This window comes from Haemorhous mexicanus, chromosome 4 (genome assembly GCF_027477595.1).
Source record: "Haemorhous mexicanus isolate bHaeMex1 chromosome 4, bHaeMex1.pri, whole genome shotgun sequence".
NCBI classification, from domain to species: Eukaryota; Metazoa; Chordata; class Aves; order Passeriformes; family Fringillidae; genus Haemorhous; species Haemorhous mexicanus.
In genome coordinates, this window is record NC_082344.1 from 41,421,786 (window position 1) to 41,435,367 (window position 13,582).

General features: G+C 36.0%; 1 protein-coding gene across 1 annotated transcript in view; it reads right to left on the minus strand.

The window, feature by feature from the left end:
• GLRA3 (glycine receptor alpha 3) overlaps positions 1 to 13,582 on the minus strand; it is a 59,537-nt gene that overhangs the window by 19,840 nt on the left and 26,115 nt on the right. The window contains exons 4-5 of the mRNA XM_059844559.1: positions 13,095 to 13,177; positions 3,358 to 3,495 (exon numbers count right to left, since the gene is read on the minus strand). Coding sequence (XP_059700542.1) covers positions 3,358 to 3,495; positions 13,095 to 13,177 — 221 coding nt within the window. The remainder of the gene's footprint in view (positions 1 to 3,357; positions 3,496 to 13,094; positions 13,178 to 13,582) is intronic.

Consider the following 13,582-nt stretch of genomic DNA (forward strand, 5'->3'; position numbering starts at 1 on the left):
AGGGAAGAAATTAATGTCACATAATGTGGCAAAGAAAGACCATTCTTGTAATGTAAATGGTTCATGTGTGATTTTTCTAGTTCTTATGATTCTACTTCACTTTCCAAATTGGTCACTGTGGATATGCCTGTGGATGCAAAACATGAAAATTATCAGAAATGTTGCTGTGTCACTGCAGAACACAAGATTTGATGAGCCATTTTGCTGTACTGTTGCTGAAACTGGTATGTCTCTATATTTAGACATACATTTACTTTATTTTTTGAGCTCTGGTTACAGTGAACCATTTTCAATTAGACATGAAACACTGATGGGACATGCACTGATGAGTTTCCACATACTGTCCTGAAGCTTCATGCTAATTTGCTTCACAGGGAGAATTTTGGGATCTTTTTTTTTCTGTTTTACAGGATGTCTCAGGAGAGCTTTCCACCCTGTATTGTTACTAAATTTAATTTGAAAACTCTTCCTTGGTCCCTTACTGCAGTTGCTTAACATTATTTTAAGAATTCATTTTATCTAATCTGTCACAGGCTAGAGAAACAGACTTAATATCATGTTTTAAAAATTGCTTTTCGTAAATTTTGGTTCCTGTGGAGTATCCTAAAGGCATGTCTGCCTGCAGTATCTCATTGCAGAAGCCTTAAAAAGACACAGTACTGGTCATGTATCCAAGTGACATAGTGAAAATAGTTGTTGTCTTTTAATTGAATGTTTATGGGGTTTTAGCCTACAAATGGTAGTTAACAATATTGGTTGTAACAAAGAAATAAAAGGAATTATTACTCTCCTAGAAACCAAACCCCTCTAATCTGATTAAATTTGCTTCATACTGAAGATTTGAATTAAAAAAATAATACTTTGGACAAAATACTGTTCTCTTGAAGAGGAGACTGTAAGAATAAATGTAGTCCTTTTTGGGTAAAACCACCTTTTCTTTCTGATTTGCCTTGACAAAGTTCTGTACCAGTAATTTTGGTGCTGTAACTCAGAGCAGGCCACTCAGCTGCTTCCTCTGGTGAGGACATACCTTTCCACCTGCTGCTCAGCATCAGCATCATATTTCTTCCCCCTGCCCACCACAGGCAGGTCCCACAGCTGTGCAATTGCTTTATCTTTTGCTGCCATCTTTTAACATTCCTATCCTCTAACTGCATCCAGGCTTCCAAGGTTTCTGTGTTATCAAATGCCTTAATTTTTTTGTGGACAAGTTAAATGGTCCAATTACTTTCTCAGTACAAGCATGAGCTTCATCTTTCCAGGGCTGTGGGTTGCACTCACATCTTAGAGCATGTTTGGCCACAGAAATGCAGTTTGGCCAAAGCAATACAGAATACGACAGGCTGCTGGTTGGCCACACTGTCCTCTAGGCTTATTGCAGTAAACCCCTCCTCTCATCAAATGTGACAGAATTGCAGACACAAGCACACTTGTAGCCACATCTTGAGAACCATGAGGCCTCACATGCAGTTAATAACACCAAGTGCTCCTGCTTCTCCACTCAGCTTAGGGCAACAGTGAAAAAACAGTACTTTTAAGTTGAACCCACGTAACCTAACATAATGGGCCTTGGCATAGCATATTTTCCTATTTTTCCTCAGATGAAAATTGATACCAAGTTAAATAGGCTTGAAACAGAGGTTGTGCCTTAAAAATATTGAAAAAAATGAAGTTTTAGTCCAAATCACAAGGTTTGAACTCATGAGTAAGAGTACAACTCAGCTTGGGATGGAGAGTTTGGAAATCACTGGAAATTCTGAGATTTCTCACCAGGTTTCCATCAGTATGAGGTTAAGCATCACAGTAATGCCTTAATTTCTCAGATATTTTTGATGCATCATGTTATGCAAATGAACTTTAGAAAAAAGAGAAGGATACTCCATACCATGATTTCTCACTAGTTAATATCATATACAGGGTATAGAATGCAATTACAGACACTCATTAAAATGGCACAAAAGCAGGAGAACTCTAAAAAGAAAGGCTAAGTTGCTTGTATATCTCAAAGGAGACTGGAAAATAATGAAAATAAAACTCTTATTTGCCATAAGGATTATGGTAGAAAGGAAAAATAAAAATTTCTATCTCATCATTAACAAAGAAATGTCTGAGTGAAAAAAATACTCTGCTATAGGATAAGTATCACAAATTTTAGAAGATTTTCGAGAATTATCCAGATATTAGTATTTGTACAATAAAAGTGCATGTTAAGTATTTCCAATTTATTTTAGAGAATGCTTCAAAATATTTCTATCAGTATCTTCCTCCTCTAAATGGAAATTGAGAGAACCTTCCTTTCTCTTAGGGCAGCACTGCAGTTGTGATAAAATCCAATGCTGAAAACCACTCCTCCTTAATTTTGATTGTAGCAGGACATTTCTTATAAACATCACTTATTCAGTTTTTCTATCCCTGACATTTCAGCAGAATCCAAATGAATCATTATAATCTTAAATTTTAAGACATGTTTAATCATACTGGAAGACAAAAATTAAAAGATATATGGATTAGAATGGAAGAGGTTTTGCTTCTTTTTTTCTCAAGAGAATATATAAGCTATGCATTCTTAGGCTGTGATTTTCAGGATTATTGTGCTTGTGATTGTTCAGTTATCAAAATTATAGAATGGCTTGAGTTGAGAGACCCTAAAGATTACTTAGCTCCAACTCCCCTGCCATGGGCAGGGACACTTTTCACTAGACCAGGTTGCTCAGAGCCCCATCCAACCTGGCCTTGAACACTTTCTGGAATGGGGCAGCCACAACTTCTCTGGGCACCTTGTTCCAGTGCCTCACCACCCTCACAGTAAAGAATTTCTTTCTGATATCAACACCTACTCTCTTTCAGCTTGAATCCGTTCACCCTTGTCCCGTCACTGCATACTCATGTATAGTTTGTACACCTGGCCATTGCACACCAAGAATCCTTTCAGTTCACTCCCCTGCTGTATGAACAAGGGCAGGGATAACTTGGTTTGGCAGCCCCATGTCCCTTTTTCCTGACTGATCCAGGCTATGATTAGCGCACTGCATGTAGACCTTTGGATCTCAGTAGTTCTTCAGATCCCACATTGTAGATGTGGTCACGGCACCTACTGAAAAAGTAAAGCCCCTGACTGAACAGTTTCTGAATTATTTCAACTCTATTTTGTTAAGGTACCAAAAATTAAAGTTTGTTCAGTCTTCAGGTTGCTTTAGTTTGTTTGCCAGTTATTAAAACTGCATTACCTTGAACAAAGCACCTGTATGTTTTAACCCTCTTCTGAATTCTGGGAGACCATTTAATATATACCCCAACTGTGACATTTATTATAAAAATCAATGTTAAATATCTTTTCAGTTGTAATCACTTTCTTACCTGTATTGTAATGCTTGGTGCAGTAACATAAGTCCTTTTCTTCTTTCAGCAGAAACTGTGGCAGAGTGAGACCTTCTGCTACTTGAACTGCTCCCTTTTCTTGCCACTCAAAAATGAGATCATTCATTGTGTATCCAACTAAAACAAAGAAAAAACCCAAATAAACTCTAAGTCTGCTGTAAACTTTGAAAAGCAGTAACATATCAAATGAAAACATTTTAAGTAAATGTTATACAAAGGAGGTAATACAGATGGTCTGCTTGGACCTGTTAATCACAAATTTTTATCTGTCATTTTATGCCACATTGAATTGGAAGAGATAAAACTCTTATGAAACTCTTTTAAATCCTTATAATTAGATGGCCTATTAATGGATTCAACAAAAGCATTTAAATTAGCTAAACATCCAAATCTCTTCAGTGCTTGGGAACATCTTTTTCTCCTCAACCCATGAAGGATAAAATAGGTCCTTTACACTCAGATCTCTTCCTCTTTTACTTGAGGTGAAATGTGGATTGTCAAAGTTATGCTTATGGATTGATGTCAGTTTGAATGGTTAAGTGCAAACTGTTCAAAGACAACAATGAATTCAAAATTCTGCAGTAGTATTACTTGAATTGAAAAACTGCTTTTCTCTCAAACTGGAACAAGACATGGAAAAGCAATTGATTATAATCTTCTCATATTACCTGACTGTGACATGTAATGATATTAAGCACTCAGCTTTAATATTCAGACTCCTGCACTTATGCACACCTCATGCATGTGTATAAGATTAGGTATAACAGCAAAAGACATACTAATCAAGGCCCAGCCTTTGCAACAACCAAGTACTTTTTCATTCTATTTCCTTCTCTCAGATAAATATTTGCACGGGATGCCATTGGGGAAAGTATCCCTGCTTCTTCTGATTTGTTAACTTTTCCAGGCATTTCATTCTAATTTTCTTTCTAAATAAATTTTATCTGATTAGTAAAACTGGAAAAAAAACTTTTCATTCAAGTTTAAGTCACATATACTAGAAGGAACCAGAAGGCAAAAGGAGAATTTTTTCATCTGATTTATATAGCTTTCAGCTTCATTGCAATATTTCCTTTCTGCTTTAATCCAATACTAACAAGCTGTTGAAAGTTATTCACAGGAACTCAGGCTGACTGTTACTTTAATTGGCACTTTTTTTTGAGGCTGGATAAATATGATAAAAAATGAGACCACCAAATCCTTTTAAATAAGTAATTAGTGCTCAAGCCACTACAAGCATATATCAATAGAACACTTGCTTTTCTTATCAATTGCATAATATTCCATAAACACAGTTAAAATCCACTATTAAATCCCATAAACTGTGAAAAATCAGAAGTATATATCTTATCAAAATTTGCATGAATTCAGACAAAAAGCAGTTGTGTGTAAAGCAGATTACCACTCGAAGCACCTAGATTATGGCCAGAAGTGGTATTCCCTGAGTAAAACTCATTTAACTGGCAAGAAACAATTGCTGTGTCAAAATGTATTTCATTAAATCAGGTTCATATTCATTAATCTCTAATGCATGCTTTTAATTTTGATTTTCTACTCTGCCCACTAATTCTTCTCTAATGCAATATAGTACAAATATTAGCAGCATTTTCAAAATGCTGCTGTAGTAATCAGTTTTTGTCATGTTTACATTTTAAATGCCCAAGTATAGCATTCAAAATTGTAACTTCAGTTTTGTAACTCAAGGTCATAGGCATAAATTAAAAGTGTCTTGATATATAGAGAACTTAATGGAGATGTGAGTTTCTGTTATACCAAATAAATTTAAAGTAATATAATGTTTCCACTAATATGGTAAATTAAATCAGCTTGAATGAAATAAAAAGAAAATGTACTTTTCAATTAATTTTATGAAGAGGACCTGCTGAATAGCACACTGCTTAGCATTCAGAATGCTCATGGTAATGTGTACATCGTGCATAAGGGGAAAAAGACATTTTTATGGAAATCACACCTTAAAACAACCAGTGTTTATGGTAGTGTAGTATTTATACTATTAGAGTTTAGATATGTGGTACTATGTATGCAATGAGCCTAAAATACAGTTCCCTGGCACACTATTTTGGGACCTCTGCTGAATAATTGTAATAACTGTCCCTGTCCTGTTCTAGAAATACTAAACCTGAAGTCTACCTGAGCTTTTGATTCTTGCCTACTTGCTACCCAATTACCAAATGTGCATTATCTTTAAAACAATTTTAAAAAGCATCATTCAGTAACATAAGTTTAACTAAAAGTCTAAATGCCTGTTGCTGATACTGGTCTGCTTTTGAAGATTAGAAATACACTGTTTGTATTTTCCAAATGGTCTATGAGATAAAAGAAATGAGAAGTTGTGTTCCATTACATGGTTATCACTGTGCAAATGGAGCAGTAAAGTGTGTCTTGAAAAGTGAAGGCTTTATTCTGAATGGATGTGTGGCTACCCATACAAACTTGTGCTATATGTGTCAGTTATATTGTTAGACATATTATCAACTTGTAGGAACTGCACTGAAATATGCAGCAGTTATAAAGAACAAGAGATTTCTCTTTAAGGCCTATAAGGGATTAACTACATCTCAGCATGATATTTAGCCCCTCATTGAAACAGAAGCTTTTCTTTTTTGACTATGAGGTGGTGTTGATGACTATTATAAATTCCTACCAGATATTTTTATTACCAGTGGCTGTGAAGTACAATGTTATGTAGGGAATTCCCAGTGGATACGTTTTATTGTTGAAAAAAGGACAGTCAGTCACTAGCCTACGTAGCATATGAGGGTGCAGCTCACTGGTGCAAAATTTTTATTCTACATGAATAGCTGAAAGCAATGGAGGCTATAATCCAACATGGTCTTCAGGACCAGCCCAACCTAAACTAAATCAAGTGGACTAGTAAAGGTTTCTGTCACTGAAATGCAGTGCACTAGGGTTCATGTTTGCAGGGCATGAAAGAATGAAGGCTGGGAAGGGAAATAGAGTTGTTAAATTGTGTTTTATGGGACAAACACCAGCTTCTGTGGCTGAAGAAGACAGCAGTTGGCAATGTACTTTATTTTTTCTGGCTACTGTGAAGTACTTGTTCTTACTTTATTTTATAAATGTATTACTAATTATACAAAATCTAAGTGGTATCATCGTGGAACAATAAAGAAAGGATAGAAAAAACAACCTTGTTATGTTTGAACAGTGGTGCTCAGGAGTTATAGGGCTGGTTAGGTTACATTAATACTCTTATTAACCCAGTCTGAGGTCATGCACATTTAAAATGCAAAAGCAAGCAGTAAATTGTTGGTAATTATATGAAAAAGACATCATCCCAGGAGGAGAAGGTTTCCAGGGGAGTATTTCTCAGGAAAAGTCAAGAACTGTGTGAATGCATGGCACTGTAGTCTCTGTGCAAACAGTTCTCTTAAAGAGACAAGTAATTTTCAGGAGCCTGAAGTCATTCCAGGTAATTAGCTAATGCAGCATATAATGGCAGACTGAGAGCTATGCCTGAGATTAATACGACGAACTAGGGAACATTTATGATTTATTAGATGGGAAGAAGGCCTGAACCAATTTGGAAACTTGGACTTGGTCTACAGAAATATTATTTTAGAAAACGATGTTTTCTAAAATAGAGTGGGTGATAAGTGCAACAAAATAAAAGTAAAACTCTTTCACAATAACAGAGGGAGAAAGTGGAAGAGATAAGGCATTGATGAAAAGTAGCTCTCAGGACTTGTGTCTGGAATAGTTGATGAAAGATTTCGAGTAACTGGACATCAAATAAAGTTGCATTTAAGTGGTATTTTATTTAGTTGATATAATCTTTAAAAAAACTGGCAGATGGTTGACAAGACAGACAAGTAACTTTAGCCTTTAGACAGCACAAAAAATTGTTTAGCTAGAGTGAAAATTTTCAGCATTTTCCATTACAGGTTCCAGAAAAATTCAGGAAAAAACAATGTGATCCTGCTGAAATATTTCTAAGTATTAAGGGCATCTACAGTGTCTTGAAAGAAAAACCAAACTTTTCTCTTGGTCTGACTCATCTTTCCCAGAAAAAATTATCTTTCCAAAAACAGTGTTGACAAGCTGTTTTCAACACTCATATGAGATTCCTGAAAGAAAGAGTTAGACTGTATCTTTGTATTTTTTGGAGCTACCATTAATAACATATATCAACTTCCATTTATCCAATTTTAAAAGTATAGGAATAAAGCCTGCCTTAAATAAATAGAGTCCCATTCAACCCAGATCAGTTCACATTACTCTACAGAACTTACTGGAACCAAGATGTTTATATCGGTTGCATGCTTAAAGTAGGAAGATTTTATTTTAGCTAATTCAGTATCAGTGGTAGGCGTTAAAAGCCCATTATCTCATAGACAAAACGGTGAACAGCTGACAAGTTTGTTTTGAAGAATTGTTGAAGTGTCCAACATCTCTTCTCCTGCTACTCCAAGGACTACACCACTACAGAAACATATTATTCAAAGCAGCTCCCCTGTACCTTTAGAGACTCTACACCTTTGAACTGTCTTTGTCTTGGCAATTCCAACTTAATTCCTTTATCATATCTGCTGACATGTTTTTATTTGCTTTGTCCGTCCACCTTTAGCACACCTTTCCAGGCCATGAGCAAACTTGTGATCCAGCTGAACATCAATAAATCCTGTAAATTTTCTACTCATTTTTTTCATTACAGGAAGGCTGTGCTTCCCTTGTGTAATTTCAAAATACCTACAGGTATATTAAAACCCAGCTCTTTTCCTCGTGTTCAATAAACAGGAAAATGCTCAGCATGAAACAAGAATGAGCAAAGTATTTTTTTTGTAAAAGAGTTTAGTTTAACTAGAGCATTTAGTTTTTAATCCCAGTTATATATCTAAATTCCATTTTCATTTCTTTCATTTTTAGTAAGGTACAGGTCCAAACCCATCAGTTCTTTAGGTCTCCACTTGAAGCAAGAACTGCAGTCATGTTGACTAGGGTTATTCCACTACTCTTCTGTTGGACATCCCATCAATTTGCCTCCAGGACAGGCTGCCTGCACATTACTGTTCCTAAGAGCATGACAGACATTTAAATTGTGCCCTAAATTCCCAGAAACATAGCAGGGGGAAGATATGACAGAGCTAAGGAATCTGCCTTTGGCTCGAGGTTAGAACAAATTCTCCTACATTATGCACTAAATATATTAGTTCAGAAATGAGCTGTGATTCATTTCAAGGCTAAATTTGTGTTGGAGCTCCAAGAAGGCAGGATTTTATTCAATGTACTTCTGAGCTGCTTTTCAAAGTGTCTGCCCCTTGCACTGCCCTCTAAGTCATTCTGAAGGAATCTCTCCCTAGGGAGTTATAGGTTTATTCTTCTTAGCCAGAATTTTGGAAAAGAATAACATTTCAGCTCAGCACTCTAGCACATCTCTCAAACCTACTATTCTTGCTGAAGCCTATAGGTGTTCAGCTATCACTTTTATTCTAGTTTCTGCATGCCAGCAGCAGTTGTGCAGTTCCTACTGCCCTTTCATCCTGCATTGGTCAGGAGCTGATGACTATGGGTATGCTGATCTTTGTAGCTGTGTGTCATGTCTCGCTTCAGATAGACACAATAGTTTGAGTTACCCATCTGCAGAATAAAAACCACAGCCTGAGCAGCTGATAATTTTTGTGCTGCTGAAATGGAAAGGAGACAAGCAGTATGGTTCTACACCTTCTGGTACAGACAGGCATTGACCTAGTGTGTCCATAATTTCTGTCATTCAGGTAGACCCTGAGAATTCCCTGGCAGATGAGAAATACTCTCCAGTTATTTCATCTTACGTTATCTTTGTGCTGTTGTGGGAAAGGAAAAATGTGCATGTACTTTTATATAAGGTATGAACTTGTACTGCTGCAGCCTATATACCTGTCTTTCCACTTGTATAAACTCCAAATTAGAGACTGCGGGGAAAGAAATTGTGCAAATAATCATGTACTACAGAGGGAATTTTCTTTTACAATCCAGAAGACAGAAGCATGATTGCTTAGAAAGACTAAAAAGCCTCCATAAATCAAAAGGGGAAAAGAAAGGGCCACTGTTTAATTTAAAAATCAACATCAAATTATAATTATGAGGTAAGAAAGTGTTTTATACCTTACCTATGCTGCTTTTCATAGTATTTTTTCTTTTGTAACTTAGTCTTTTCAATATTCTTTGAAAATTCAGGGATATTAAATGTCACATAAAGTTATAATTGTAATTTAAAAGCAAAGGAATGCTGTAAGGTAAAAGAGAAACTTATAAAAGAAAGACAACAAGCTCTATCATCTGAAAGAAAAACATTTCTTTCCAGGGAGACAGGCCACAGAAATAAATACGTATCTAGCTGACATTTCTTTGTATCTTATTCAAGCAGAATAAAACTAAAATTATCCCACATGCCTATAGGCTGCCCTGGTGTAAGGCATAGAACTGTAGAAGGGATTATTTCATATGTGCATTTTCATTTGTTCCCTTTCTAAGATAAAAAGGCAGCTATTCTAGCTGCTGAGAAATCATTTGGTAAAATAAATCCTTTAAAAATAGAAGACATTTCTACTGAAATATTTTTCAGACACTTCATGATCTAATGAAGTACTTTTACCAGGGGCAAATCCAGCTGCTCAGAGTGACCTTGGAGAAAACATTACACGAGACAGCTAAAAATAAAGATATCATTTGGGAAAAAAGCTATATATTTTTTTTTCTCTTAGAATTTTCTATGATGGAGCAACAGTATCAATACTGCAGGAAATTATGCAGTACTAAAAGAAATTATTACTTAAAGAGAGACAAACCCCATGATCTGTCTATTATAACTGTCAGTCTTTGCAGCCTGGTGGTAAGATGAGTGAAAAAAAAAAGATGAGTGATTTATTCTAATTTTCTTAGTGACACAGTCTGGAACAAGGCTTGCAAGATCTGACAGAGTTTACAGAAACTGTGAGACAAATGGCCCTTGGAAATTCTTAATGTACAATGCCCTACACCACTTGGAAAAAACAGCAATGATCATCACTTCAAAAAGAAACATCTGGAAACATGGCTACAGCTGTTTTGCTCCTGCAAACGCTTTGGTTTCTTATAACGTAGCCTGGTGGTCAGATCATTCACTCAGGACACGAGAGGCTGTGTTTTCTGTTTTGAACCCAAATGTCTTCCACTTCCCCAGACAAGGCATTAACCACTAGGGTTACTGCTTTGATCCCTCTGTTTACATTGTCTCACTGTGCACCAAAAAATGCAAGGCAGACAGCCAGAGCAGAGAATGACACTGTGGCCTAGAAATTAGAGATGCTTGGATGGAATCAGGCTCTCAGGGTTATGTCAGTTCTTACCTCGGGAGATTTGATGTGAAGCCTGGGAAAATGCCAAATGCACCATCCTCCTTTTTTCTTCTATAAATTTAAATAGAACTAGATGCCTTTTCTTAGCCAGAGAATCTGGAATTTGAAAGTTTCTGCTCATCCTATCCTAAGTTTTGGAAATTGGTCAGAGTTCACTCTCATATAAACTACTTTTTTTTTTTTTTTTTTTTTTTAACCTGGTTACTCTTCCTGCATTTTTATAACACTTCTAAGTTGTTTATTTCCTGTCCTTCCTGTACAGAGAAACTGGCTATGGACAGGTGAATTCCCACTCTCAAACGTCTAGGATCTTGTAACTTAGGTCACTGTACATATCTGTTTTGGATCTGTCCCAAAATAATCTCAGGGAACTGCTGCCTTGTTCTTGCAAACCTAACTGGTTATTCAGCTGTCAGACATGCGAGCATATCCAGAGCTCCCACATGCTGCAAAATTTTCTGCTTCAGGCCATCATCTTTTCCCATAGTCTGTTTTTTGATGTCTGAAGTTACAGGTAAAATAGACTTAGACAAGGCAATATGGGAAAAGCTTTATTACTTGCAACTTCCTTATGAAATCAAATTTGATCTTTCTCAGTGAATAAAGAATTTGAAGCAGTCATCTGTATTTTCTTCAGCTCTTCTTTTGTAAGAACCTCTTTTTACCATGTGAATGTGCAGCTGGGAATTTACTCCCACCAAACTCAATGATTAAAAACAAGTCTTCAGTGAAAAATGTTCTGCTGGAAAATACAGTAGAACATCAACAGTGCTATTCAACTAATAAATGTTGGTTCCCTGTGGTGTAGTTTGTGGGAACTGTGGGCTCCTGCAAGGTTTCTCTAAAGCAAACCAGATGCCTGTTTGTTCATGAATGCTCAGTTTTTGTCTGACCTGTCCTCACAACAGCTGAAAGAGAGGAAAAATGCAGCTGAGTTTTATGAAGCTGTTAAAGCAAAAACTTCACAGCTTTTCAAAGCATTTTTTACTGATACATTTTGCTTGCTCAGTCAAACAATATTCTTCCTCTTTGAAGCATAATTGTATTTAGTGAGCATTCCTGCCATCTGCGTGCAACTGCCTCCTGTTAACCTTTTGTTTAGTCACATTAATTATACAGGTGACATAGGTTGCCAGTAGAATTGTCTGCTCAGGTTCATTATGGAGTTTTGCTCAAATCCTGGATATATATTGTCCTAAATTCCTTGACATTTGCAGCAAATAATGATCCTTCCATTTTAGTCAAGAAAATTTCTGCTGTCAGATTCAGCTGTTGCCTTCATATTGAAAGGCTGCTTCATAATGTTACCATCTGTCCATTGTAATAAAAGATAGATCTGGCTTTTATACTCACCCTGCAATAGTCTATAAATAGTACATCATACAACAAACAGTTCTGACATACTGACTGATAGATAATTACCTCGCCTTCCCCTAGGTGCTGCTTTGTTCCAGTAAAAGAAGAAAAAACCTCCAAAAAATGTTAATAAAATTATGTGTGGTGTTTCTGATCTATGATATATTTCAAACAATCCAATATGTTCATTCTATATGCATAATTCTTTTATTTTTGAAATATTTTGCTTATTGGCCCTAAAACTGTAAATCTAGATCTTTTAGATGAATACGTCTTAATCTGTCTTACTCCTGTCATTTATTTTCACTAACTTCAGATTGCTGGGAGCTTTCAAAGAATGCTTTACTTTATTTTATTTTTGTTCTTTGCATCATTAGGAGCGTTTTTCTGCTACAGCTCTCTTTCAAAGTCCTCTCAATTTAAGGGAAACAGCAATTCCCAAATACTTCATATCACAAGGAAAATGAGAATATAATGCATCAGACAGAATAGTTGATTTCTCCTTTTGTGTGTTTGTGCCTTGAAATGGCATAGCTGCTTTACACTTTCCATCTTCTTTTAAGTAACAAGATATCAAGGTAGATGATAAGTAAAACGTATGATAAGTTAGAATATAATAATTTTATTTCACCTAAATTTCCATCAATCACTTCTTTAAGTTATTCTTGTGTTTCCTTTATGCTCTCCCTATTATTTACCTCCTGCACGTGTGAACACAGAAAGACTTATGGTGACACCCTTTATGCAGAAATTTTGTATAAACTGTCACTGAGTTTAATGGTAACTTCAGATTTACACAAAACTCTCATTTTTCAGTTCAAATAGGTATGAAAGAACCTGTTCCTCTTAAAATCATGAATATTTCATAGATTCTAGTGATAAAATAGAAGATTCATTTTGAAAATTTGATCTTGTACCACTACAAGGGGTTTTCCTACCTCCTGTATAGCTGTTGTAATCTCTGCAAAAGATTGTATAGGATAATACATTACGCAAACTTACAGCTTTCCAGCTGCATTATACATGTTTGCACATCCATTGGAAAATTTTTGAGATCCATCGGACAGGAAAGTATTAAAGTCAATCTGAAAGAACACAAAAAACCCATTAAAAACATAACCCCCAAAAAAGCCATAGAACTGGGCAGGAAGAATGCATGAATACAATGGAAGCAATTAGAAATAGAATTCATGTTTCCATAGAAAAGTCTCTATTAGCTGAACCCATCTAACTCAGCCTAGTATGAAAAAAAGCATGGAGATGAAGATTAATTATGTTCCCAGAGTGGTAGGCTAACCTCCTTTAGGATATGAAATCCTCATAAGAATTTTAACCCAACCCTTTCTCCTTGTGTAAGCTTGGAGAAGTGCTGCCTAATGGCACTGGAAGGAGGGAAGGAGGAAGGAGACTCTTTCCACTGACACATCCATGCAAGTCATAAAGTTTTCTTTTTCTCCAGAACACAAAGTGTTTAGAGATTCCTGATGTCT